General features: G+C 62.9%; 3 protein-coding genes across 3 annotated transcripts; 1 reads left to right on the forward strand and 2 right to left on the reverse strand.

Moving 5' to 3' along the window:
* Window positions 1–58: 58 nt before the first annotated feature.
* Window positions 59–8,417, reverse strand: PTK6 (protein tyrosine kinase 6). Its single transcript, XM_006104199.3, has 8 exons — window positions 8,144–8,417; window positions 6,447–6,568; window positions 6,000–6,160; window positions 5,380–5,533; window positions 4,152–4,313; window positions 3,115–3,296; window positions 2,016–2,169; window positions 59–1,812 (listed from the first exon to the last, which is right to left on the reverse strand). Exons 1-8 carry the CDS (start codon window positions 8,371–8,373, stop codon window positions 1,625–1,627), a joined length of 1,353 nt encoding a protein of 450 aa, XP_006104261.1. The 5' UTR covers window positions 8,374–8,417; the 3' UTR covers window positions 59–1,624.
* A 726-nt stretch (window positions 8,418–9,143) lies between these two features.
* FNDC11 (fibronectin type III domain containing 11) lies at window positions 9,144–24,060 on the forward strand. Its single transcript, XM_014446608.2, has 3 exons — window positions 9,144–9,376; window positions 10,034–10,282; window positions 23,077–24,060. Exons 2-3 carry the CDS (start codon window positions 10,280–10,282, stop codon window positions 24,058–24,060), a joined length of 987 nt encoding a protein of 328 aa, XP_014302094.1. The 5' UTR covers window positions 9,144–9,376; window positions 10,034–10,279.
* Window positions 10,606–17,556, reverse strand: SRMS (src-related kinase lacking C-terminal regulatory tyrosine and N-terminal myristylation sites). The gene is made up of 8 exons (XM_006104236.3): window positions 17,195–17,556; window positions 13,938–14,059; window positions 13,245–13,411; window positions 12,504–12,645; window positions 12,254–12,412; window positions 11,599–11,780; window positions 11,344–11,500; window positions 10,606–11,199 (listed from the first exon to the last, which is right to left on the reverse strand). The coding sequence occupies exons 1-8, from the start codon at window positions 17,554–17,556 to the stop codon at window positions 11,006–11,008; spliced, it is 1,485 nt and encodes a 494-aa protein (XP_006104298.1). The 3' UTR covers window positions 10,606–11,005.
* Window positions 24,061–24,168: the final 108 nt, after the last annotated feature.

Raw genomic sequence — 24,168 nt, forward strand, 5'->3', positions numbered from 1 at the left:
CAGCAAGCAGAAGCAGTTGGGTTCTTTTATTATCAAAACAGCAACACACCAAAAAGGAAAGTTGAGAGAGCCTCACTCTTTACTACCCAAGCCACACGCAAGCCTGCCTAACACCCCATAGCCATGTGCCTTGCACCAAGTGGAAAATAAATGAGAAGCAGCCAGCATCCCTGATGGTGTTCCTGAGCTGTGTGTCCCAGGCAGTGAGGAGAAGTCACTCAACCTCCTCACTTCCTGCTGGAGGTGGGGAGCTGGCCCTGCCCCCGGGGACTCCTTGCTGGGGGGCTACCTCAGGCCTGGCCGATCCCCCACCCCTAGTGAGCTGCTGTGATGCGTGTGGAGCCTTGGACCTGAGAGCGGTGGGCACCTGGGAGAGTGGGTGGTCCGTGATCTGTAACCCTGAGGTCATGTCTACTAGGTCACTCAGCCCCTGCCCCTTGGCCTCTGGGAGGCTATGGGTTTGGGAGCTGTCAGCTAGAGGGACCTGGTGCCCCTTGAAGGACATGAGGCCCCTCAATACCAGGGAGGGAGGGGTAGGGACAGGCAAAGGTTGTCCCTACCAACTGGTATGGAACAAGCACTGAGCCACACTGTCTGCCAGGTGACTTCCCATAAGTGCCACTGCTAGCCCCTGTAGGACACTGAGCAGGGCCCTCCCAGCCCAGGAGGGGTCGGGCCATGGCCCCGGGCACTTAACAGCTGAGGGTGGAGGAGCGGGGTGCTCCAGAGGGGGTGTTCTCACCACAGGCAGCCCAGCTTTGGGCGAAGTCCAGCTCAGGGAGCTGGGAAGGGTGGTTGTGCAATCTATCTGCCTGCCTAGTGTCCACAGGTCTCCAGTGGCCAACAGAATGACCCCCATCTGTTGGCCAGGAGAGGGCAGCTTGGTGGGGGCATGGTGTGAGGTGGGACTCAGCTGGCTGCTGAGGGAGCCCTCCTCTCCTGCCCCCTCCCCTCCCACCCTGTGCTATAGATCGCTGCATGAGTCTATTCCAAGGCAACTGGGGGGGCTTGGGGCCCCCAAGGGCAGCACCTCTGTCCTGCCTGCCCTCAGTGTGTCCAGGTAGGGTGGGGGCTTACCCAGGCTCTCCTGTGATCCCAAAGCTGGATGGGCAAGTGCCCCACCCCATCTTTCTGGCCATAGTGTCCAGACCAGGCCCCAGAGCCTTCGGAGGCAGCTCCTGATAACAGTGGCAGGGAGACTGGGGCAGCCACCTGGTCCTGGGATGGTAGGTGGTAGCGCCCAACCACCAGCAGAGCCTGTTTGAGTGCTGGGGTGTCTTCCCACCCTCGAGTCGGGGCAGGCAGGGGCCAGATGGCAAAAGGAGGGCACAGCCAGGACCCAGGTTCCCACCATGTACTGGTGGACTGGGTCGGTGCCAGGCACAGCTCCGCTCCCCGCTCCTGCACGGCTCCACGTCGAGGCAGGTGGGAGGGCCTGGCATGTTTCTGGTGCTGGTGTCTCAGAAGAGGCAGTCTCAGTTCCGGGCCACAGAGAGCATCTCTGCCCAGGGCAGGGCGCCCTGGTGGCTGGCACAGCTTCCTGCCCCGAGTATACAGTCTGGATCTAGGCGCTGTCGTGCCTTTTGCCACCTCCAGGCAGTGGGTGGGGAGGACCACTCAGCACTCAGATTGGGTTCTCGTAGCTGGTGAAGCTGCAGAGCTTCTCCCGCAGGGCTCGGAAGCAGGGCCTCTGCTCAGGGCTTCGGTGCCAGCATGCGAGCATCAGCCTGTGGGCACTGGGCGGGCACTCGGGGGGGCAGGGCATGCGGTAGCCAGAGTCCACTCTCATGAAGGCCTCGTGGTTGGACATGCCTGTGGAAGGGGGACAGGGCGGCTGGGAGACCAGTGCCCACCGGCTACTGTGCCTCCTTGGACGCCTTGGGCCACGCTCACCCACGGCACCCCCACACCCATTTCCTAGGCCCTCGCTCTGGACAGCACCCAGGGGCTCAGAATGGTGTCCAGGTAACAGGGCCAAAGTGACGGCCGCTTCCCACACTGCTTGGGCCCAGTACCTGGATAGGGCGTCTGGCCCCTGCTGAAAATCTCATGGAGGAGGACCCCGAAGGACCAGACGTCGGACTTGATGGAGTAGTGCCCTCGGGAGAGCGCCTCGGGGGCGGTCCACTTGTAGGGGATGTTGCGGTCGTGGGAAAGGTAGATGTCCTCCTACAATGACAGACGCGCTGGGGGAGGCAGGGGCTGCCTGCACCTCCAGAGCAGGGACAGGCATGGGAGCCGGTGCCTGGTGATCAGGGCTGTGGCTGCCTGCCTGTAGTGTGAGCAGTTGGGACACAGGCCATCACAGCCACCACTAGAGGGGGATGCGGCCCACCTTGGAGACAGGCTGACCCAGGGCTTGTGGGCAGAGAAGACAGACGGGTGGCAGAGCCCAGACATGGGGCCGCGTGACCCAGCAGCACAGCGGCCACTGTGGCGGAGCCTGCAGATGTGCTCAAGTTCACGAGTTCAGAGATGCCAAGAAAGGCTGACTGGCCACCACTGGACAAACAGAAAGGCTGGCAGTCGCAGTCAGCCTGCCTTCTCAAGTGACCTGTCCCATGCTGGCCACCGAGTCGGGGAGGGAAACGCCTCAATGAGGAAGGGACCATAGAAACAGCAGCTCCTGAGCGGCCCACGCAAGGAGCAAAGGCATGAACTGGCACTTGCAGGTGTGCAGGAAACAGGTGTGGCTGTCGACCGAGGGACCACGAGGCCCACTGCATGATTCTGACCCTTGTGTCTTCCAGTCTCCACAATAAAACTTTCTCTGGGGGTTGGGAGGTGTTTACCCTGAGCTCACGCACCACACGCATCCTCTGCTGCCTGAACCGCAGAAGCTAAGGCAGCATCACGAATGAAGAAATGAGCAAGTGAAGGCTGGGTCCCTGCTTCTCCCACTCAGCAGAGACTGGCTCCTGCAGTTCCTGGACTGGCCAAGTGCCTCACCCCCCTGCCCCCGCCCCAGCTCTGAAAGGCCCTGTGAGCAGCTTCCTGTGTCCCCCCTCCCAGAGCCGCAGCCCTCAGCTCCTGTCCCCTCAGGGACCCCATGGGCATCCCCAGCGCTGAGCACAGAGGATGCCCCGCTATGCCCCAGGCCCTCCTGGGCCCCACCTTGATGAGCCTGGCCAGCCCGAAATCCCCCACTTTGCAAATGTTGTTCTCTCCCACGAGGATGTTCCTGGCAGCCAGGTCCCGGTGGATGTAATTCTGCGACTCCAGGTAGCACATGCCCTCAGCCACCTGGGAGGCAATGTCCACCAGCTCCAAGACAGGCAGGGCTTTCTCATCAGACTCTGCAGAGGCAAAGGGGCCGGTCAGCGGCGTCCTCTCTGCCGGCTCTGCTGCAGTGGAGGAGCTGGGCAGAGCGTGGGGGCTGATTTAAAATTGGGACAGCGGCCCCCATGCAGCCCTTCCAGAAGGCAGTTCCGTTTCGGCCCTAAAGATGTTCATACACATCTATACTTCGCTTCTGGGAATCTGAAGCAGGGTGATGGGAACTCCGGCTGTAAGTACACAGGCGCCCGTCAGATGGAAAACAGAAAGGTCCCACAGGCCACTGGCCAAGGGAGGCAGCGCACCTGTGGGAGTGCGTCAACCGTCAACAGTGTCCTTTCTGAAGAACCGTCAGTGACATGGGACAGTGCCTGCAACGCGCCGCTTCTGTGAGCAACTCGACAGTCAGACTTTTGGTCAGGAAGACTAGATCCCAGGTGCACACATCACATACTGGCCGTCATCCTACATTTCTTCCCGTTTCAACATCTCTGACACTGGGCCACACCTGCCCCCTGTGGCCCTCCGCTCAGCCGCAGCCACCGTCTGGCTGGGTGGTACATGAGACCCTGGGGCTTGTCAGAGGATAAGACTCCGGTGGCCATGGCCGCAGGAGTGAGAGGGCCTTTCCTTGTCGTATTTGTCCTTCTCTCTATTCCTCAAACTTCACAATGAACAGACAGCACATTTATCACACACGTCGCACACGGTCCTTACCCAGGAAAGGCCCGGCAATGCGTCAGGAGACCCCGGCGTCCTGTGCATGGTGTGGGCAGTCAGGGTTTTCTTCCTTCAGCGTCCTTCCTGACCCCTCCCCCAGCGAGCATGCGTCACTCTGGTCCCTGAAAGCAGCCCCAGGCCACCCCACCACTTACCCCGCAGGAGCTCCAGCAGGCTCCCCTTCGCCATGAGCTCTGTGATGATGTACACGGGGTCCCCCACGGACGCCACCGCATACAGCGCCAGGATGTGCTTGTGCCGAAGCTTCTTCATGGCCTGGATCTCCGACTGGAACGTGTGCTGGTGCAGGAGGTCGTCTGCAAGATGGGCAGGTCGGTGGGTGCAGGCCCAGCACCCACCCTCAGTAACTGTGGGTGCTCTCCGGGCCCAACTCCCAAGGCCAGAGTGCGGGGCAGATGCACTGGTCCCATGGCAGCCCTGCACCCCATAGGGGTCTCCACGAGGGTCCGCCACACCCACTCCACTCTGACCACACCCAGGCACCCTCATACCACTTTGGCCCACCCCTGCCCCAGCCACATGAGGAGCTGAAACATGCCCATGTGTTCCCGTGGGCCCTGGGCCGCTGGTTCTTGCCCCTGGTGCCTACCAAGGAGATTGCAGATGGGCCTGTCAGGCTACTTGCAACCGTGGTTTGGTGGCTTTCCATTAACGATAAGAATTTAACAGCCACCCTGGCCAGTGTGGCTCAGTGGTTGGTCATCCTCCCATGCACAGAAATGTTGGCGGTTCAATTCCCGGTCAGGGCACATGCCCTGTTGTGGGCTCCATCCCTGGTAGGGGATGTGCAGGAGGCAGCAAATCAATGTTTCTCTCTCCCTCTCCCTTCCTGTCTCTAAAAATCAATTAAAATCTTTTTAGAAAAGAAATAGCAATGTAATTAAAATGGAATATAAAAAAATTGATTGGCTGAAACCGGTTTGGCTCAGTGGATAGAGCGTCGGCCTGCGGACTGAAGGGTCCCGGGTTCGATTCCGGTCAAGGTCATGTATCTTGGTTGCGGGCACATCCCCAGTGGGAGATGTGCAGGAGGCAGCTGATCGATGTTTCTCTCTCATCGATGTTTCTAACTCTCTATCTCTCTCCCTTCCTCTCTGTAAAAAATCAATAAAATATATTTTAAAAAAATTAATTGTGCCCTTTATAATAAATGCATTTAGGTAAGAACAGTTGCAACTGAGAGGAATGTCACCTCCATGTGGCTGTAGGTGCCACAGTGGCACAGGCAGGCAGTGCATGGCTCACGGGATGTGAGCCCGGGCTGGCCTCGGCCTCCACACCCAGTGAGTGAGGCCAGAAGTCCCTGTTGGTGGGACTGGAGGAGGGTGGTCAGGCAGAGTCCCCTGGCCTGGGGCCACTCACCTCGGGCAATCACCTTAATGGCCACGCGGACCTGGCCTTTCCAGAGCCCCTCGAAGACCTCCCCGAAGTAGCCGGCCCCCAGCTTCCTGCAGAGCGTGAACTCCTCCCGGGGCCGCTCCCAGTCGGCACAGAGGGGCAGGGGCTCCCGCTCGTGCTGCAGGGACAGGCAGGGACACAGCCGGGGGTGCCACCCCATCGCCCAGCCCTTCCAGAAGTCCCTCTGACCCCAGCAGCAGGAGCCCTGGTCAAGAATCCCAGCGTCCAGGGCATGCTGTGCTCTCCAGGGGCTGCCCCTTGCTGTGTCCAGTAAACACCCACCCTCACTGCCTGCCCTGGGCCTGTGACATTGGCCCACTTGCCACTCAGCTAGCAGCTGGGCACATGGCCTTGTCTCAGAGACAAAGGACACAGCAGGGACATCCCTGACCTCTTATGATCCAAAGGTGAGGGTGACCGGCAAAAGGGGACCATCCTCTGCCCCACCTGCAACTCCAGCTCTGTAGGACCTCAGCCAGAGTCCCCTGGAGTCCCATGCATGACCCTGAGGATCCGTGTCATTGAGGAGAAAGGGCTGCGGTGGGCAGATCCGGGGCGGGGGGCGGAGGGGGCACGGGGCCTACCTTCCAGCAGGGCACAGTCAGCCGCAGGCCTTTGGACAGGCTGTGTGCCTGGTGGTGGCCCACGAGCTGGGCCAGGCTGGGGAAGGACACAGCTTCGCTGAGGTGCAGCCGGCCAGCACACCTCCAGATCCTGTAGTGCCGCACGGCCTGCCTGTCCCGCACTGGAGCGCAGGGCCATAGGCAAAGGAGGGCACATGAGCCGGTGTGAGCACCACTGTCTCAAGAGGAGCGCAGCCCAGGAGGGCACCACACCCAGCCTCCTGCCCTGTGTCCTCCCAACAGTGAAAAGAGAAAACCCAGGCTGGGACCACAGGACAGCCACCCCCGCAGGGCCTGAGGTCCCCGGGACAGGCCTCGATGTCCTGGACGTCACAGCCAGAAGGAGGGAGAAAGGGTCTGGGGTAAGGGTCCCGGTGCCCTTGCAGAACGGGAGAGGGGCTGTTGTACCTGAGAGGACATAGTCGGCGCCCGGCTTCTCGCTGACCCTGATCAGGAAGGCCCCTGGCTCCGTGCCATCTGCCTGCAGTCGGTGCAAGGCTTCCAAGCGGGAGATGCAGCCGAAGAACCACCTGCAGGGGGGGCAGGAGGCCCGGAGCCCACACTGACTCCACGCTGATCCCTGCCCTCCCACCCTGAGTCCCAGCCCTGGCACCGGGACCCCCAGCTGCTAGCTGATACTGTCTCCACCCTGAGTCTCCTTCTTTGCCCATCACAGACCCCAAATGTCCCAAGTGGCTGGTTCTAGAAAGTCCCTAGTGACCCGGAGGCTGCAGAACAGGCATCTCCCACCACTCTGGCCTGGGCTGTCCCCTGTGTGTGGTCAGATTCACCCTGTCCTAGGGATGTGCTATCCATCCCAGGGGACCACATGGTTCCGTGATTCTGTGACCACCTTCCGCAACCTGGGCCACAGTCAGGCTGTGTTCCAGCACCAGGGACCTGAGCAGCTGGCTGTGCACACCTGACTGGTCACACACCCGCATTTGCACACTCACCCACACACTCGCCCCATGCCTACATGCCAGCAGCCAGCACCAGGGCATGGCGAGCCCTGGACTCTGGGCTGCAGGGTGGGGCCCGCCATCTCCCAGGTGACCTCTGCTGCCAGCTGCTCTGTCCTTGGCACCCCAACTGCCTCAGCACCATTGGAACTCGGGCCGCTGCACGGAAGGCCACTGCCCAGCACAGCCCAGCCTGCACACCTCAGAGGACTCCCTGCTCACCCTGCACCACGCTGCCTCCTCCCTGCCTCTCCAGCTGGTCCTACCCCGCATCACACCCCCTGAGAGACCCTGCCTTCTGAAGCCGACCTGAAGCCGACCTGCTTCCGGCTGAGCTTGCTCATTGCCAGTCTCCCCTCGGTAGGTGGTCATCCCTACACGTGTTCACTGTGCTGCCCACACACAGCGCGAGCTCAAACAAGGTGGGTGCACAGGCAGGCTACTGGGTCTGTCCTGCTGGACACCCCCCTCCCAGAGCTCCGGGGAACCAGCTCAAGTCTCGTGGATGCGCCCATCGAAGGCTGCCCCTGTGGTTCAAGCATCCTGGGCAGCCTCTCAGGGCGGCTGCCCGCTCCCGGAGCCACCTTGCCATGACGAGGCAGCCGTGAAGGTGCAAAGAGCAGGTGCCCGCAGCCCACACCCGAGCAGGGCATGTCGCAATGACCTTCCTCCCTCCCTAACTAGGTCGCACATCTGGTTTCAGTTGGTTGGAAGGTGAGCAGAACTTGGCTCCCCAAAAGGTCCAGCCCTGCCTTGGGTTCACTGCGGGCCAGCCACCCGGGAGCCCCCTGCGGCCTCTTCTGTCCTCTCTGGGTCCTGGCACCACGAAGTGATCATGTGGGAGCCCAGGGGAGGGGCCACAGGCCTCGGCTTCCCCCCAGATGCCAGTCGGCAATGCTGTACAGCCATGGATGGTGGGGTCCAGCCGCGACTTGGGGGCCCAAGGATGCGAAGCCACAAGTCCTCACCCTCCTTGGCCAGCCCTGCACCCCTGCCCCTCCCCGAGCCCAGCCACAGGGCGCCGAGCTCTATTCCCTGGAGGCCCTGCCCTGCTCTGAGCTCTAGATGGACTGCAGGGCCCAGGGACGAGGGGTGGGGGTGGGGGAGCAGCTTGGTGGCCCGCAAGGACCACAGGGCACTCACGGCTCGGACTCCACAGTCTCCCTCTCGGCCAGGTAGTTGTGGGGCACGTAGCCTTCAGCCAGGGCCCCGCCCTCTGCGTCCAGCAGTGTGGCCCACCACCACTCCTCCTCCTTCCGGGCCACGTGGAAGAGGTCGCCTGCCCGGAAGCTTAGCTCCTCGTTTGTCCGGGCCTTGAAGTCCCAGAGGCCCACATACTGGGGGCCCAGGCGGGCTCGGCCCCGGGACACCATGGTGTCTAACGTGGCAGGACCCAGCCACCTGGCCTCTCCCTGCCTGTCACTCGGCTGCTCTGAACACCGTGGCTGGGAGGTGTGGAAGGGCAGGGCCAATTCTGACAGGCCACCCCCCCACCCACCCAGCCAATGAGCTGCCCACTTCCCTAAGCACCTGGGCTCCACCCTAGAGGGCCTGGCAGCCCCACCTGTTCTACCTCCTGGGCCAGGTCAGTCTGGGCGCTGCTCTTGCCCACCCTCTGTGGGAAATGTGCCCACCAAGCGACCACGTGGCTGGGCCTGAGCCCCAAGAGAGGGAGGGCAGAGTGACCAGCCAGGGCCCCCTGGGTCCGCCTTAGTGGAACCTGGACCATGGGGAGTTTTGGAGCTGGGTCAGGGACGGAGACCATGGACAAGGCACTCCCTTCCCTGACCTCAGGGCCGCCGGGAGGAGCTGGTGTGGCTGCCACAGGCAGTCCAGAGTGACGTGGGTCTGGGGTCAGCCTGCTGGCCTGGGGCCTGAGTGACTTCCTGTCTGAGGAGGTGCCAGGATTTGCTGCTACATCAGGAGGCTGTGAGGACAAATGAGCGAGAGTCCTGCTTGTTGAAACTCTCCCTTCATCAAGGAGGAGTAATGGCCCTGCTCACCCATCTCGAGGAAAGAACAGGAGGCGTGCTGTTTAACAAGGTCATCCATGTGCTGTGCTGGGCAGCCCCGCTCAGCGCTGACCAAGCTGCGTGGGAAAGTGGCCGCGGGCACCCTGGAGGGGGCAGGGCATAGAGGGAGCAGGACACAGGGTGGTGGGCAGCTTAGCGCCTGTTGGGCCCAGGGGGTTCCAAGCCCTCCTCAACTGCTCACCAATACACTCCAGTCCAAGGGGCCTCGAGTTCCTGGTGCGGACGAGCCTGGGGCTCTGCCTGAGTCACACCAGGAAGCTCCAGTTTCGAGGCTATGTCCCAGCCCCGCCCAGAGGCTCCGGAGCACAAACCTGTCCAGCACGTGGCTGGTGAGACTCCCAAGGTGAGCCCCACACACACCTGCCTCTCTGGCCTGTGACCACGCCTCGCTCATTCCTTCCCTCTGAGGCTGCCTGCCCAGCCCGCCCACACACCCCAGTGCCAGGCAGAGAGGGTGAGCCCTTCCTGGTGGCCGGAGCCCCTGCCCAGAGGAGTCCCTTGCTCCCCCCGAACCGGAGGAGCTCAGCTCCAGCCCTCACCTTCTGGGGCCCAGCCCCTCGGCCCAGCCCAGGATGGAAGGGCCAGCAGCTGCTGCCCAAACCCTCCTGCCCCCACACCCACCAGGACTGGGGCAGCCTAACCGGGGGTCTGAGGCTCTGGGGACTCCTGCCCTCCCACTCAACCCTGATCCAAAGCCAGATGCACCTGAGCCTGATGTGTCTGGTTCCTACCTCAACCCTGTGCTGCCCCCGCCGCTCGCCCTCAACCATGGAGTCCCTTCCCCAACCCAGCCCCAGCAGCCTCTGCTCTCTGAGCAGCCCTGGGGGGTCGCTTATCTGCACCCGAGGGGCTTGCCTGCCTCTGTCCCTTCTGTCCCACAAGCCTCTGGGGTATAGCTGCCAGTGTGGGGCTCCCAGGAGGGTGGGGGTTGGGGACCCTGAAGACAGACCCCACCCACCCGCTCCTCCTGCTCCTCTGTTTGTTCATCCATTCGCTCCAGAGCCGGGCAGGTGAGGCACCTCCTCACTCAGTGATGTCAGCTGGTGGCTTGGAATCAGCGCTGGCAGCTGCCTCGCTCTGGAGACGCTGCTCCCCTTCCCCGGAGAGCTGCCCGCAGCTGCCCGCCTCCCACAGCGGCCTCCACGTGGCCTGACTGCACAACCAGGTCGCGCTGGACTCTACGCCACAGAGGCAGACGAGTCATCCGCCCCCCAGACGGCCACCCAGCCATCTGCCTGACCTTCCCATGGTAAGACCAGCCCCAGCCGCCCTCAACCCCAGCCCAGGGAGATGGAAAGGGCTGTTCTCGCAGCTCCTGCAGGGGGTCAGGGGATCGTCTGCCTCTGGCTGCCCAGGATGGGGGCTGGGACACAGGGGCCAGCTCTCCCTCCATCATGACACACCAGCCCTGCTCTGGCTGGGGCTGAGGCCTGTGGTGACGCACGTCTGTGCTGCTGACTTAGTGCACGCATGTTTATTGAGGGCTGCCTCCCTGCACACACAGGGGCTGCACACAGGCAGAGGCGTGCGTGTGCAGGCGGTGCTGCATCCCACGTGCCCGGGAGCCCCGCACCAGCCCCTTCAACAAGGCCCTGGCGGAACTCTGGGGAAAATTGGGAAGCCCCACCTGCTGCTCTTGACCCTGGGAGGGGGTCCCAGGCAGGAGGGACCTCAGCCGGCTCAGAGCTTCTCCCCCAGTCACCCTGAGGGGGAGTAAACCCAGCTCGACAGGCCTTCTCTCGGGGTCCTGCCCATGCCAGGGACGTGGCCACGCCGGGCAGAGGACGCCAGCCCCTCTGCTCTCCAAGTGCATGTCTTTGTATGTTGGCCTGTGGGTGCACACCTGTGTGTGTCAGCACTGAGGCCCACGGCCAGGGGCTCTGAGGCTGAGGTCCGGCACCCTGTATGAGTTGAGGCAAACATTGTCCTGAAGAGAGGCCCAGGGAGCAGCCCAGCCCCGGCAGCGCCCAGGTCACGTGAGGGTGGGGTGGAGGCGCCTGTGGATGGTGCCCAGCGTCGCCTGCAGCATGGCGAAGGCCGGCCGCTCCTCCGGGCTGCCTTTCCAGCACGCCAGCATGAGCACGTAGGCCTCGGCGGGGCAGGCGGCCGGGCGCGGAAGCCGGTACCCTCTCTCGATCTGCTGCAGCGTCTCATGGTTGCTCATTCCTGGGGAGGAGGAGTCACCGTGGATCCCGCCCCCAGCCTTCACCAGACCCTATTCCGTGGGCAGCCTCGAGGCCAGGTGCCCCTGCTTGAGGGGAGCAACCCGCAGGGCAGGGTGCGCCCCCCCTCGGCTGCCTGGAGGCCCACCTTCGTAGGGACACTGGCCGTAAGAGAACACTTCATAGAGCAGCACCCCGAAGGACCAGACGTCCGACTTCGGGGAGTACACGCGGTAGTGGGCGGCCTCGGGCGCTGTCCACTTGACGGGGATCTTGGAGCCGCTGCTCGGGGAGTAGATGTCATCCTGGTGAGGGGACGCCCGTGGTGAGGTGGGTGAGGTGGCGCCCTCTGCTCCCACCGGCTCCACCGCCTGCGGGGCCAGCAGCCACAGCCCGCACTGACCTTGAGCAGCCGGGCCAGGCCAAAGTCGGCCACTTTGCAGGCCAGGTCGTCGTCCACGAGCACATTCCTGGCGGCCAGGTCTCGGTGCACGATGCGCCGCTCCTCCAGGTAGCGCATGCCCTCAGCCACCTGGCAGGCAAAGCCCAGCAGGACTGGAGGGTTCAGGGCACGGCCTTCGGGGCCTGCAGGGGCAGCCGACACTCAGGCCACTGCCCTCTGTGCCTCAGTTTCCTCATCTGAGAGGGGTGGGCCTGTGCGGCTGCAGTGACCATGCGGGGCAAGCTGTTCCTTGGCAACCAGCCTGGGTCCCCAACAGAGACAGAGAAGGACCAAAGGGGGGAGGGGCGCTGGACGGGGTCCATACTGACCTTGTTCAGGGGCTGGTGACAAAGATGGACCACTCCCTACCTGCACTCTGCCCAGCCTGGAACCCAATGCCCTGACTTTCTCTCCATTAGGCCCAGGCTGCCTCAGACCAAGGGCCCTGAGCTCACTGTTGGCCCCAGCCCCCCACAGCCCTCTGGGTCTTGGAAAATCCAGCCACCAACAAGGCCTGGAGCCTGTCAAAGGCCTGTGCCAGAAGGCAGCAGGGGTCGCTGTCCTGGCCCGAAGGTCGTGCTGCCCACAGACAGGCGGCCAGTAGGGGTGCACTCACTGCCCAGGAAGGCCTGCAGGTTGCCCTTGCGCATGAGCTCGGTGACGATGTACACGGGCTCGCCAGTGGAGCACACGGCGTGCAGCTGGATGAGCCGCGCGTGCCGCAGGCTTTTCAGGGTCTGGATCTCTTTGGCGAGGTCAGCAAGTTTCATGTTGGCTGCTGGAGAGGGTGCAACTCCAGGACCCGTCCACATCACCCATGGCTGCCCTGGGGCTCCAGGGGTCAGGGGTGGCAGGGCCTCACCCACCTGATTTGATGACCTTGATGGCCACGGGCACGGAGCCGAGCCACAGGCCTTCCCACACTTCCCCGAAGTAGCCTTTGCCCAGCTTCCTCCGAAGGGTGAACTCGGAGCGCGGCCGCTCCCACGCATCCTGCTCCGGGGGCTTCTGTGGGGTTGGGCGAATTCAGGGCCTCTGTGTGTGGCCCTGTCAGAGTGGCAGCTTCTCCAGGGACCAGGCCTCCCCCCAGCATGTGCTCAATGCTGGCTCTGGGTGGAGCAAGGGGTGCCAGGTGCTGACCTCCCTGAGGCTGGGCCCCATTTGCTGAAGAAGGACCACTGTCCACAAACACTCATCACTGCCCCTCAGGCTATCATTCAGGGGCCAGAGGAACCAGGTCGCTGCCCGGCCCCTCGGCAAATGGCCACGCTGGGACCGTGGTGGAGAACTGCAGCTCCAGCTCAGGGGCGGCTCCTGGGGCAGGTCCTCAGGATCAGCATCTCCTCCCACAGCTTCTGCCCTGGGCCTGGAGCTGCTGCGGGAGCCTCCCCCATGCGCCCCCAGCCCCCCTGCCCTCCTCACTGCTGCCTGCAGAGCCTGGCATACTCCCGGCCAGGGCTCCCGGAGAAGAGCAGACCCCACTCCTGAGCAGAGTGTGGAGGTTCGCCAAGTGTGGGCTCCTGGGCCTCATCAGATCCCCTGCTGGCCCTCTGGCAAGATGTGAGGCCCAGCAAGGCCGGGCAGGAGCAGGGCAGGGTCAGGCCCACCTGGGACACGCAGGGCTGCAGTAGCGGGTTCTGGATCAGCTTCCAGTTGGCTTTGTAATAGGTGAGCAGCTCCCCCAGGCTGGGGAAGAGACGGCCCTTCTGCAGGTAGAAGCTGCCGTCAGCCGCCGTGGAGATGCGGTAGTGGCGGACTTTGGCCTGGGCCCGGACTGGGAAGGTGCAGAGATGGAGGCTGTGTCCAGACCCTCCACCACTACAACCAGGAGACTGCCACCACCCTCTGGGGAGCCAAGGCGGCCGGAGCCTCGTGGAGGAGGGGGGAGTGTGGGTAGCTACAGGCAGAGGAACAGACAGGGTGCAGAGCGGTGCTGGTGAGTGAGAGTCTGCAAGGGGAATGAAGGCGGGGTGAGCTCCTGAGGAGGCAGTGGACAAACAGGAAGTGACCCGCAGTAGGCGCTGTCAGGCCCTAGGTGGGGCTGGGCACAAGTAAGGACTCTGAGGTCAAGAGTGTTCTCATAAGAGAGCAACCAAAGGACTTGCATGCATAGGAGCATGACCAATGGACACGGACTCTGGGGCGGTGGGGGCTTGTCCGGGGGGCGGGAGTGGCAGGGGGAGGTCAATCGTGGAAAAAGGAGACAGATGTAATACTTTCAACAATAAAAAAGAGTGTTCTACCTTGGCACGGCTGCCCAGGGTGCCTCAGGGGGACAGAGGCATGAGGGGCCCTTGTACCTGACAGCGAGTAGTCGCCCTGGCTGCTCTCACTGGGCCGGATGAGGAAGGCGCCGGGCACGTTGGCTGGGGACAGGAGCAGCTGCTGGGCCTGGGTGCGGCTGATGCCACTGAAGTACCAGCTGCAAAGGGTGGGTGCATCGGTCACTAGGCAGGCCCAGCCCCAGGCGCCCAGCCCCACACTGGCCAGAGGCCCCAGGTGCCCACTCGGTGCCCCCAGCCCCGGCCCCAGTGCTCAGCCTCCCGAGTCATCAGGGACTGGACAGGCGAACCGCTTGGGCTGGCATGGAGCTGACAGCCACCCGCAGTGACCCATGCCATGTGAGACTGTCCACTCACCTCAGCCACAGGTTCCCGTTAGTCCTGCTCATAAAGTGACCACAGCCCTGGCCACAGGCTAACAGCCTGGCCATAGACCAAACCTGTCAAACTCAAGACAACTGAGCCCTGAGAGGGAAGGGGTCCACTGGGAACCAGGGCACCCTGATGAAGCTCAGGTGTGTGGGCTGGGCTGCAGGTGTGGCCTGGAGAACCAGGGGTGCCACCTGGCTGGGCATGGCCCACATGCCTCAGGAGGTCATAGGTGGGTGGGAGAAGCAGCCTCAATGCTGGAGCAGCTGGGAAGGCCCTCAAGGAGGTGGCCTGAGCCTGGCTGGGCAGGTGGTCAGGGGAGGCTGGGAGACCTGGGAGGCTCAAAGCATTGAGCGTCCACCTCTGAGGAGCCCTGCCCAGCACAGACCAGCCCGAGCCCCTGGTCCAGATACCAGAAACCCCCACACCTGAGAGTGGGGTGGGGCGGGACCTGCCTGGGGCTTCCTCATCTGACTCTCCATCTGGGCCAGCACTCTGCCAAGAATCAGGCCAGGTGAGGCTGCTGGCCCACCCCGTCCCCTGTGTTTGTTCCCCCAGGCCCAGGTTGGGGAACCTCACACCTGAGTTAGCTTCCCTCCCGGAAGCCTCCCCATACCTAGGGTCCCTGGAAACCCAGCGGCAGGAGGCCTGCCCCCAAGGGGACCACTTATGTCCAGGGACAGCCCAGTGAGCACAGCCCCTCATCCACCCTGAGGGACAGCAGAGGTACTGGCTCTCAGATCACCTGGGGGCCCAAAGTATGACTCAGAGCGAGTCAGCACAAGGTGGGGGTGCCCCCCAGAGAGGGGACCAGGTGAACATAGATGTGCAGGTGGGTACTGCTGGAGGCAGGGGCAAGGGCAGGGCCTGGCAGGAGGGGGCAGAGACAAACCTGCACCCACCTGGGAAGCTATGGAGAGGGGCTGGGAACCAATGTGGCCAGGGCCGTGAGGCTGGCCTGGGCTGGAGGGAAAATTGGAGGCAGAAGAAGTGGGTGCAAGTGGGTGGAGAGGCAGAGGTCTGGGAAACACTGGGAGATAGAATTAGCAGACAGGGCGGGTGGGGAAGGGTGGGGGACCCGTGGACCTTACATGGGTCCCCAGAGACAATACCTGGTGGGGCTGCAAGCTCGGGGACACATTGACTGGGGAGCTCTGAGGCGGCCAGGCTCCGTCCACACAGGCCCTGCCTCTGGCCTGCTGGCGGGGAGAACATCTCAGGTGTGAAGGCTCTCAGCAGGCCTCCCCAGGACAGCAGGGCCCTGGGGGACAAGGAGAACCAGAGGCTCCCAGCCTGGCCTCCCTGCAGCCCCAGGCCTGGGGAGGGAGCTGAGACCTGAGCTGCAGGGATGTCCTCCGGGTCCCCGCCTGGGGCGTGGGGCCATGGGCGAAATAAGATTGTAGGGGAGCCCTCAGCAGCTTGGAAGCAATGACACCTCACTGTGGGGGTTGAGGGGCCCAGCCCACCCAGCCGGTCTGGCCCAGGAACAGGTGTCTGGGGCTAATGACCCTGGGAGTGTGGTCAGCCCTTTCATCTCCAGCCCAGGCAAATAGTCATTAGCTCTTCCTCTTGGCAACCCCTCCCCTCCCCACAGCCCTGCCAGCCTTTTCCGGGAGCAGCTTGGCTTTGTCCTCCACACTTGGAGTGACTGTGGGCACCTCCCCATCGGAGTGCCTGCTTGGTCCCAGGCGTGGGGTGGGGGCCAGGAGGCACCTTCCTGTGACTCAGGCTTCTCCCAGGAGGCTGGCAGTGGCCTGACTGAGGCTGAGACCCTAGGCTGGTCGGCAAGGACATGTCCAGGGCTCAGGCCTGGCCCAGTGGGTGCGGGACCCACATCGAGGTGAGGTCTGCTCAGCAAAGCAGGCAGCCTGTTCTCACCCAGCATGCCACCTCCATGCATGCTGGGCTGAGAGGAGAGACTGCCCGAGTGTCCTCGAGCCAATGCCCCGTCCATTCAGACACCTGAGATTGCCACGGCCACCACTGCGTTCAGCGGGAAGATGGGTCAGGCTCACATCCTGGGTTCGGGTGGAATGCTTGAGGCCTATGGACCGTGCCCACTGCCAGATGGCAAGGCCCTGCTCAGAGCTGGCACACAGCTGCCCCAGGAAACCACCTGTTCTTGGACCTGGAGCTTGAGCTGAGAGGTGACCTCCCCGAGGAACCTGCCTGGAGAGCCCTCCCCGCTTCTTCTTCCTTCCATGGTGACAGGCTGTCATGCCAACAAGCAGATATTCCTGCCTGGGGACTGCCCCTGCCTCGGGGCTCAGGCTCTGTGGGGAATGGTTGGGCTCCCCTACCTGGGTCCACTGCCCAAACAGGCCTTTCTTGGAGCAATCCCAAAGGCCAGGTCATGTCTGCCCCATAGCTGGCCCAGTGCAGGTGGAGGGGCTGGTGGATGTGCAGGAGTGAGGGGCAGGGGAATGCACCTCTGATATACCACCCCCACCCCCGTCACCACCTCACCACACCCTCAGAGCACAAGAGGATGCCGATGGCCTCTGCACACTCAGGTCCTCACTGGGAGCTCTAGGAAGCAGGGGCTATGATGTCTCACCCCAGACCCTCGCCCCTGCCCCCAAGCAGTGACTACTGAGCCAGCCTGCAGAACGAGAGCCTCCTGGATGCTGCCTCCAGGACTGAGTCCCTGTGTGAGAGCAAGGGGCAGCTAGCCAGCCGGACAGAGTCCCAATGTGGCGGCCAGGAGCAGGCACACACGCCGCCCAGCCCCACCTGCCAGGCCGTCACTGCTGTCTGTGTCCCAGGCTCTGTGCTCACTGCTGTGCAGCAGGGCCTGGAGGAGCCCGCTGCTGTGTGCATGAGTGACCCCACAACGATCCCAGACTCCCAGATGGCCTCCCAGCCTCAGCCACTGCTTCCTGACTCCCAGAGAAGGCGGTACTCACGGTTGGTCTGCGAACATCTCAGCGGTGGCCTTGGCCACGTAGGCGAGGGGCACAAGCCCCACACTGGGCTGGCCCGAGAGCCGACGGGCAAAGATGTAGTCGCCCTCCTCCTTGAGGGCGTAGAGCCTGTCCCCACGGCTGACACTCAGCTCATCCGCATACCGCGCCGTGAAGTCGCACAGCGCCCTGAAGAACTGCCCAGGCGCCGGGGGGCTGCCAAGCACAGCGGCAGGGGGCTCCAGCTCCGGGTCGGCACCTGGGTCGGGGAAGCAGGGGATGCTGTGGTCCTGGGCACCTGCTGGCCAGATCTTGTTCCAGAAGAAGGACAGGAAGGCCAGCCGCTTCCTGAGGAAGGGCTCCATGTTCCAGGGTGTTCTGAACCTGGTCCCCACGCCGCCCAGGCCCTGCAGGGAAGGGGACTTCCGGAAAAGGAGAAACTGGAAGAGCTGGTGGGAAGGCGAGTGTCGGAGCCTGGAGCCTCGGAGCCTTGCTGCGTTCGTCCTGGCTGGTGCGAGGTGTGGTGTAGCAGGTCACTGCAGCGGGCCCCCACACCCCACACCCCACACCCCACACCCCACAAGCAGGAGCAGGCTTGCACAGCCCCCTGCCTGCCTCCAGGCTGGTGTTCAGACCAGCCTGGGGGGCGGGGCCAGGGTGAGGTCCTGGGCGTGGCCTCAGGTGGGGCAGCCCCTCCCCTCCTCCCTTCTGTCCCTCCCCCAGGCCCAGGCAGGATGGAGCGATGCTGCTCTGCCAAGGATATGAACCCAGTGGCACGGAGGGGGTGGGGATGAGCCTGGTGCATGGCCAGGCCCTCCTGCACGATGAAGCAAACTCGGCCTGTGCTTCTGAGTTGGGTGGGGAAAGCAAGCCCCAGCCGTCAGGTTCTGGGGTCTGGGGCTGTGGGCAGGGGCTGTGGTGGGTGGGATTCCAGCCAGGTAGCCTGCTCTCTCTCCATGTGTGTCTCCCTCCACCCAGGGTCATTATTGAGGCCACATCTCTCTTCTGTTGGCTGCAAACCCTCCTTCCTCTCCCTGAACTCTATGTACACCCAAAAGTTTGCTCTCTCTTTTTTAAAATATATTTTTATTGATTTCAGAGAGGAAGGGAGAAGGAGAGATAGAAACATCACTGATGAGAGAGAATCATGAATCGGCTGCCTCCTGCCCGCCCCACACTGGGGACTGAGCCCGCAACCCAGGTACATGCCCTTGACCGGAATCAAACCTGGGGCCCTTCAGTCCGCAGGCCGACACTCTTCCCATTGAGCAAAACTGGCCAAAAGTTTGCTTTCTGCGGTGAGTGGTCCCAATAAACAGGTGTGACGATTGTCCAACTGGCCCCTGAGAGGCAGCCGACCCTTTTCTCTGCATTGCACCTGGAGGCCCCTCCACACACCTGGGGAGCGGCTCTACAGTTACAAACTGGTGTGGCAGCCACACAGTGCACTGAAGGGGCAAGGGCCCAGGGGGCAGCTCCGGGCACCTGAGACTCATCCTGTTGGGCGTGTGAGAAGAAGATACTTTTAAAAATATATATTTTATTAATTTTTTACTGAGAGGAAGGGAGAGGGATAGAGAGTTAGAAACATCGATGAGAGAGAAACATCGATCAGCTGCCTCCTGCACACTCACTACTGGGGATGTGCCCGCAACCAAGGTACATGCCCTTGACCGGAATCGAACCTGTGACCCTTGAGTCCGCAGGCTGACGCTCTATCCAATGAGCCAAACTGGTCAGGGCGAGAAGAAATATTTACACACACATACTTGGGAGCGGGGGGGGGGGGGGCCTGTAAAAACCTGCAGTCCCGCCACCACCTGCTCTTCTGAGTGCAAGCCTGGGATTTGTGGGTGCATTTCCCTCAGTCCAGATACATGGCTCCCCCTCCTCGGAAGCCAGGCCTCTGACCTGCAGCCACAGGGCCTCCTCAGGCCAGGTCCCCACTCGTGCTGACCATGCTCGGGTCAAGCACTCACAACCCGGACACATTCTCCTGAAGACTCGCTGCCCCCAGAGCTGCAGGGCCTCTGGGACAGCACATTCCTTCGGGTGCAGGGCAGGCAGGGAGGGCCGTCCTTGGTCCTCTGGACTAGCTCCCACGCCTGGTCCCAGGCCTCCTGTTAGCCCCCCAAAAAGCCCAGACAGAGACCCCCATGATGGGCTGAGGTCTTCCTCCTACCGGCAAGGAAAACAGATCCTGTCCATCCTCCTCAAGGTCAGAGCAGAGACATTTTTCTAGCAGGAACCTGTGCTGGGAAGTGGGCACCCCTCCCAGCTCGCGAAGAACGCTGGCCCTTCTCAGTCTCCCCCAGTGACGAGGGCAAGAGGCTCCTCCTCGTTGGTCCAGGCTCTGCCAGGAGTATCGCTGGCCGCCGCAGCCCGCCACGGGCCCTCCACCAGGCAGGCCCTCTGGCTCCACCATCGCCCTAAGGAGCGGCCGTGCTGGGGGTGGGGGGGTGGGTATGAGAGCGCAGAGGCCTCCACAACTCTGGGTGTGGTCAGATGACGGGTTCAAATCCTGCTCAGACTCACTAGCCGTGGGCAAGGTGCTGACCTCCCTGTGCCTTGATCTCCCATCTGTAAGAACACTGAGCTCCCAGTGACGTGGGGAGCAGGGGCCTCCGGCATGCAGGCTGAGGAGCCACCACCCGATGGGTTCATGTGTGCGGAGGACACATGATGGGGGTGTCCGTGCTCAGGTGCACTCCCCTCCCCAGGGCTGTGACCTCGAGACCACCAGGCTCCCCACCCTCAGGGCCCAGGGTCGCTCTGCCAAGGGCAGCACGGCCTGGTGACTGCAGAGTCGGGCGAGAGAGAACACAGATGGGGGCCATGCCTTGGAGCGGCACTCAAAGAGGAAGGACCAACCAGGGCTGCACACGGCCTGCAGGGCTCCACAGAGAGCAGGCCGCCAGGGCTGAGGGGCATGGACGGGTCCCTGTGGGACCACCCTGCTTGATCTGACACAGCTTCTGCAGGAAATGGGCAGTGGGTTCATGGTGTCTCTGTTACATCTTACAACTGGGTGTGATTTACAATGATCTCAAATTAAACATTTAATTGTAAAAAATTAGCTTAGGAACAAGAAACAGAACAAAAGGGGTGAAGCCAAAGAGGTCCAGGGGTGGGGCTGCTGTGTGCCCCTCTTCTCCCCTCAGTCTTCAGACAGCACCCCCCTTTCCAAACCATTCAGCCCTTGCCCCGAGGATCCCTGAATAACAGCAGCTCTCATAGCTGAGTCAGAGCCCAGGGCGGACAAGGAGGGCAGACCAGGCCCCAACACACCCTCCTCGGGCTCCACCTCTGGTGCCCCCGAGGCCTGGGCCTGAGAAGGGCTGATGGGCAGCTAGCCAGGGGGACTCCTCCAGTGGGGAGGGGTGCAGTGGGCAGGCTCTGGCACAGGACAGACTGGGAGGGGACTCAGGCAGACATTCTATCCTGGAAGGGGGCCCCACCACTGACCTCCCAGGCGGAGCAGACAAGCATGGCTTGGGGTGTCCCTGCCTCTTCAGCCTCCCCAAGGGGGGCAAGGGGTGTCTTGGGGAGTCAGACCTACCACTCCGGGTGGGACACCCCGGCTGGCTGAGGGGTCCCAGAGGCCCTGAGCCCAGCTGGCCCCTGAAGGTGGGGCTCCAGAGGCTGAGAATACCTCTGAGGGGCGCCAGGAGCTGTGGAGACCCCATTTGTCCAGACCCGGATGGGGCCCCAGCGTGGGAGAGGAAGCGGGCAGCACCTTCACCAGGGAGACCAGCACTGCCCACCTGCCAGTGCCCATGGCTCCGACTCTGGGCAGCTCCAATGAGAGGTTCCCCGAGCGGCACTCAGCCAGGGATGCAGCAGGAGCCCCCCTCAAAATCACCCGCAGGCTGCAGGTCCCACCAGAAGCCCCGCTTAGGGAGCCCTGTGCCGGGCGGTTGACTCAGGGACCGCCAGCCTGAAGGGACCGACTGCGGCCTGGCTCCCGCACTCCGCGGCGGCTCCCGGTTGGTCCGAGCGGAGAGAGCAAAGCCCATGGTCAGTTCCTCCGCGCCGGCCGGGCGGAGCCGGGGAGAGGCCAGCGGTTCCTTTCGTCGGGGTCCTGGGATCGTCATCCCGCAGCAGACAAGTCTGAGAATCCAGGGAACGGGTCTCCCCTCAGCCTTGGTTCCGCCCACCCTGCCCCCACTCCCGGGCGCCGCGGGCGTCACAAAGACTCACGATCCCCATGGCAACCGCTGGTTGCCACGGGTGCGAAACTGGACGCCCCCGCTCTGCGCACAGTCAGCCGCACGGAGCTCCGGGAGGCAGGGCAAGTGGGCGCGCGGGGCTGGGGGAGGGCCTGGGGTGGGGGATGCAGGGGACGTGGGGAGGCGCGGAGGTAGGGGTAGGTCTCAGGAAGGTGGGCGGGCGGGTGGGGGGGGGTGGCTTCGGGGAGCGGGAACGGGTGGAGTCGGAGTCGAGGAGGCCAGGACTCCAAGCGACCCCTCCTGGGAGTTTACACCAACCCATCTGTGGTTTTCCATCTGGGAGACTTGACGCCTGGGAACATCCCTGACCTGCGGCCAGATCCAGGGGCAAGAGTTCCCCCCAGAGGCCAGAGCAGGACTTAGGCCATAAGTCCTGGGATCCTGGGCTCGGCTGGCACCTCACCCCATAGCCCCTCTGTTGTGCCCAGGCCTCTTGTGGCTCCTCTGCCCCAGGAAGGGCAAGGACCTTTGGGGAGGAGGCAGCCCAACCCTTGGGTTGCTGGGACAACCCGAGCTTTCCCAGGTGCGGGCCGGGACCCTGGGGGTGGCTGGGACCTGGGACAGCAGCCAGGGATGTTGGCTCCTTCTCCAAGGAGCCCCAGCTTGCAGGAGTGGTCTGCCTCGCTGTGGCTGCATCCAGCCGTGGGGCGCACTGACACCCAGAGCTGGAAACCTGGTGGGGGAGGGGGGTCGTGGCCCCAAAGGAGCTTCAGGCTGTGGGGTCCATGGCTAGCCTTGCACCTGGAGTGAGAGTCCACCTGTAGGAGGGAGTGACAGGACCTCATCCTCTGGGCCTTTCCTAGGAAGTCGTGGCTCTTTAAGGCCCTGGAGGCCCGGGACACAGGGCTCGGGAACTGGGAGCTAGCCGGGCTATTCCTCAGCTGGGCCGGCCTCCCAGCTGGCCCTGGTCCCCAACTGGACTGTCCTGGGGTGAGCCTGGCCCTCTGGGGTGCACCAGCGGTGAGGTGGGGGGGTCTGCTGGGCAGTGGTGTCCCAAGGGGAGTTCGGTGCTGCTCAGCAGGACCTCACTGAGTCTCCGTGCCCGAGGAGCACTGTCACCCACTTCAAACAGGTCCCGAAACCTTGGCCAGGCCGCACAGCTGGTCAGTGGCTGAGGTTTCTGCTCAAGTCATTCTGGCCCCAGAGCCCAGCCCAGGCCTTAGCCCTGCCCTGCGTCCTCACAACCAATCATCCGTAGTGTTTGCCCCTCAATGCCTACTTTTTAAAAATATATATATTTTTTATTGATTTCAAAGAGGAAGAGAGATAGAACCATCAATGATGAGAATCACTGATTGGCTGCCTCCTGCACACCCCCTACTGGGGATCGAGTCCACAACCTGACCATGTGCCCTTGACTGGAATTGAACCCAGGACCCTTCAGTCCACAGGCTGATTGATGCTTTATCTATTGAGCCAAACCAGCTAAGGCTCTAAATGTCTACTTTTAATGACTCTGCAGCCTGCCCACCCGGCCCTCCAGGCAGCCTCTTCTAGAGAAAGGTGCTCCCTCCAGGAAGGATAGAGGGCCCAGTGTGGGGGTTAATGGGCCTGAAATCACCCCCACACAAACACAGCCCCAAGTGAGCCCAGGTGGGCAGCAGAGGCCTGACTGACTGCTCTCGCTCACGGCCCACCCTCCACCCCTCCCTCCAGACAATGAGTTTCCAGGTGACAGGCCTGGGCCTGGACAAGATGAAGCTGGACAGTCCCCAGTCCTTCCTGGACCAGGAGGAGGTGGAGGAGGCTGAGGACCGGCAGCTGCTGGAGCCGGAGGCTTGGAGGACCTACACAGCACGCCGCAATGCGCTGCGGGAGTTCCTGACCTGCGACCTGAGCCCCCACCTGCTGAAGCGCCATCACGCTCGCATGGAGCTGCTGAGGAAGTGCTCCTACCACATCGAGATCCTCCCCAAGCACCTGGCCCTGGGCGACCAGAACCCGCTGGTGCTGCCCAGCACCATGTTCCAGCTCATCGACCCCTGGAAGTTCCAGCGCATGAAGAAGGTGGGCACCGCGCAGACCAAGATCCAGCTCCTGCTGCTCGGAGACCTGCTGGAGCAGCTGGACCACGGCCGTGCCCAGCTGGATGCCCTGCTCGAGTCGCCTGACCCTCGGCCCTTCCTGGCGGGCTGGGCACTCGTGGAACAGCGGCTGGCAGACCTGTCGGCCGTCATGGACAACTTCCTGGCCATGATGGTGCCAGGGCGTCTGCATATCAAGCACCGCCTGGTGTCTGATGTTGGCGCCACCAAGATCCCGCACATCCGGCTCATGCTCAGCACCAAGATGCCCGTCATGTTCGACCGCAAGGAGTCGGTGGCCCACCAGGACTGGGTCACCCTGCGCTGGTTTGTCACCATCCAGCCAGCGATGCCGGAACAGTTCGAACTGCGCTTCAAGCTGCTGGACCCACGGACACAGCAGGAGTACCTGCAGCGCGGCATCATCCCCGTGGCCGCCTGCACCTTCGACGTCCACAACCTGCTGCCCAACCGTGTCTACAAGTTCACCGTCAAGAGGGCAGAGAGCTACACGCTGGTCTATGAGCCCTGGCGGGACAGCCTCACACTGCAGACCAGGCCGGGGCCCCCCGAAGGGCCGCCCCCCCGTCGGCTGGGCAAGCCGGGCCGCCCCTGACTGCAGCTTCCGAGAGATGGTTTTCTAATATTTATCCACTAATAAAGAGGAGTATAAACGCACACACACAATGAAAGAAGCAAACCTACTTCCGTCCTGAGGGCAGCG

This window comes from Myotis lucifugus, unplaced genomic scaffold, assembly GCF_000147115.1.
Source record: "Myotis lucifugus unplaced genomic scaffold, Myoluc2.0 scaffold_555, whole genome shotgun sequence".
Taxonomy (NCBI): domain Eukaryota; kingdom Metazoa; phylum Chordata; class Mammalia; order Chiroptera; family Vespertilionidae; genus Myotis; species Myotis lucifugus.